The sequence below is a fragment of the Acanthisitta chloris genome, unplaced genomic scaffold (genome assembly GCF_000695815.1).
Source record: "Acanthisitta chloris isolate BGI_N310 unplaced genomic scaffold, ASM69581v1 scaffold15300, whole genome shotgun sequence".
NCBI classification, from domain to species: Eukaryota; Metazoa; Chordata; class Aves; order Passeriformes; family Acanthisittidae; genus Acanthisitta; species Acanthisitta chloris.
The window spans coordinates 87,302-89,396 of record NW_008650151.1 but is presented as its reverse complement, the minus strand read 5'-3'; the positions used below and the strand labels follow the sequence as shown (position 1 = coordinate 89,396).

At 50.1% G+C, this 2,095-nt stretch overlaps 1 protein-coding gene across 1 annotated transcript; it reads left to right on the top strand.

The window, feature by feature from the left end:
* Positions 1-4: 4 nt before the first annotated feature.
* SST (somatostatin) lies at positions 5-1,493 on the top strand (the record flags this gene model as incomplete). The annotated part of the gene is made up of 2 exons (XM_009083912.1): positions 5-40; positions 975-1,493. Coding segments are annotated over 2 exons (249 nt in total), but the record flags the coding sequence as incomplete, so codon positions are not given.
* Positions 1,494-2,095: the final 602 nt, after the last annotated feature.

Here is a 2,095-nt window from a genome sequence, read left to right as displayed (position 1 = left end):
GTTCCTGCAGAAGTCCCTGGCTGCCGCCGCCGGGAAGCAGGTGAGAGCCCCGCGACGGGGCGGACACCGCGGGTACCCCTCGGGCACTGCTCCTGCTCCTCCTCCAGACTCCCCTGATTCCCCGCTGTAGAGCCTCCACTCCCCAGCAGAGCCCCTAGCATCCCTGTTGCAGAGCCCTCCAGTTCTCCACCAGACACTCCAGTACCCTCCGTGCAGACCTCCAGTCCCTCACCGGACTTCCCCAATGTCCCTGTTTCAGATGCCCAGTTCCCTGATGCAGAACCCCATTCCTTGAGAGATCCCCTGATTCCCTGTCGCAGCTGAGCCAGTGACAGGCTGGGCAACTGGGCTTGGGAGGGGACACAGCCCGGCTGGGTGCTGCTGGGGAATGAGGAGCAGGTTCTACTGGGGCAGGGGCCATGGAGCTCTCCAGGTTTTCTCTGGTCACTGAATGAAGGCAGCTGCCCTAGGGCATAGGAGAATGTCCTTATCCATGCAGGGGAACAGTCAAGGCTTGGAGGGACAAGAAGAAAAATAAGTTCCAGTGAAATAGTGACCTGACTCAACCTCCTCTGCCAGCTCCCCCAAAGATCTTTTCCATGTCACTTTAGCAGCAGCCTCGCAGCATCCTCACTGAGTCCAGCACTGTGTGCTGGAGCAGTGGAAAGGTAAAGGAAGGTGATATGGGTCTTGAATGAGTTCATTCCCTGTCATAGCCAGGACAGCAGTCTCTTCCCCACACTAGGTAGATGTCAGCACTTTTCTGCTCTCCTTTATTTCATAGACGCAGCTGCTGCATAGCAGCTGTCGGGCTGAGCTCCTTGGAAAGCCGAGGCTCCCCTTCTCCTCCAGCCTCCTGAATGTCTCTAATCTGGGCATAAAGGTGTCTTAGAGGGACAGAGTGGTGAGCCCCTGAAAACCAAGGAGTAATTGTGGTCTCTCTATCTCTCCCTTTCTTTCTCTTGTCCCCCAAGGAACTGGCCAAGTACTTTTTGGCAGAACTGCTCTCAGAGCCAAGCCAGACAGAAAATGAAGCCCTGGAGTCTGAGGACTTGTCCCGAGGTGCTGAGCAGGATGAAGTGAGACTGGAGCTGGAGCGCTCGGCTAACTCAAACCCCGCTCTGGCACCCCGGGAACGCAAAGCAGGCTGCAAGAACTTCTTCTGGAAAACTTTCACATCCTGTTAGCTTTTGAAACCCACCTCTCCTCCCCATCCATCCCTGCCTTCTTCCTAGCCCCCTGCCCTGAGCAGAACCTTCACCACAAGAGGCGAAGACTGTAAATACACAATCCACGGTTATGGTGAAATTAAAAAATCAAGGAAAATTTGAGTTTGATTTCCACTTGTTTTAATAAAACTTTCTGTTCCAATTGTACATGATTTGCTTGAGTTGTGATTTCTGACTAGTTCTTTAATGACATGCACTCTGCAACTCTTTCAGATGTACTATTTTTAATCCTCTGTTGCAATAAAGTTTATGTTTCAAACAGTGTGGCTGAGGCTCAGTGGTCAATGAGAAAACCTAAGTTACCTCTCAGGCTGCTCGTCTTCGAAATGCCAGTGGTTTCAGGGCAGCATCAGCAAACACCATCCACATTCACGCATATGTACACACACAGAGTATCTCTCAATGTGATCTTTTTCCTGTGGTCTTACTAAAAGGCCTAGAGCCACAGCAGTATTTTAGCTATCACATCTCTGTAGCTGTGGCTCAATCAAATCCACAGCGCTGGCACTTCTAGTCAGACTAAAGGATTTACACCAGAGACATCACTGTAAATCACATCTGTGTATTCCAAGTGATGGGGATGATAAAAGTAGTTCACTGTACAAGCTTACACCACAAATGCCTCATTCCCTTCTCAGTCACAAACACTAAAAGGTTTTCTTACCTGGCATATTTTACTCCTTGCAGCATTCCCACAAACACTGCTTCTGGGATTCCTTCAGAAAGTTTTCCTTTGTTCGGCTGTGCAGAAGGAGGTTTCACATCCCTGCGGAGCTGAGATGTTAACCCCATGACATCAGCCCCTCTCCATCTAATAAATGGTCACAGCAGTTTTTCTATCCACCTCAGCATAATTCAATATTAAA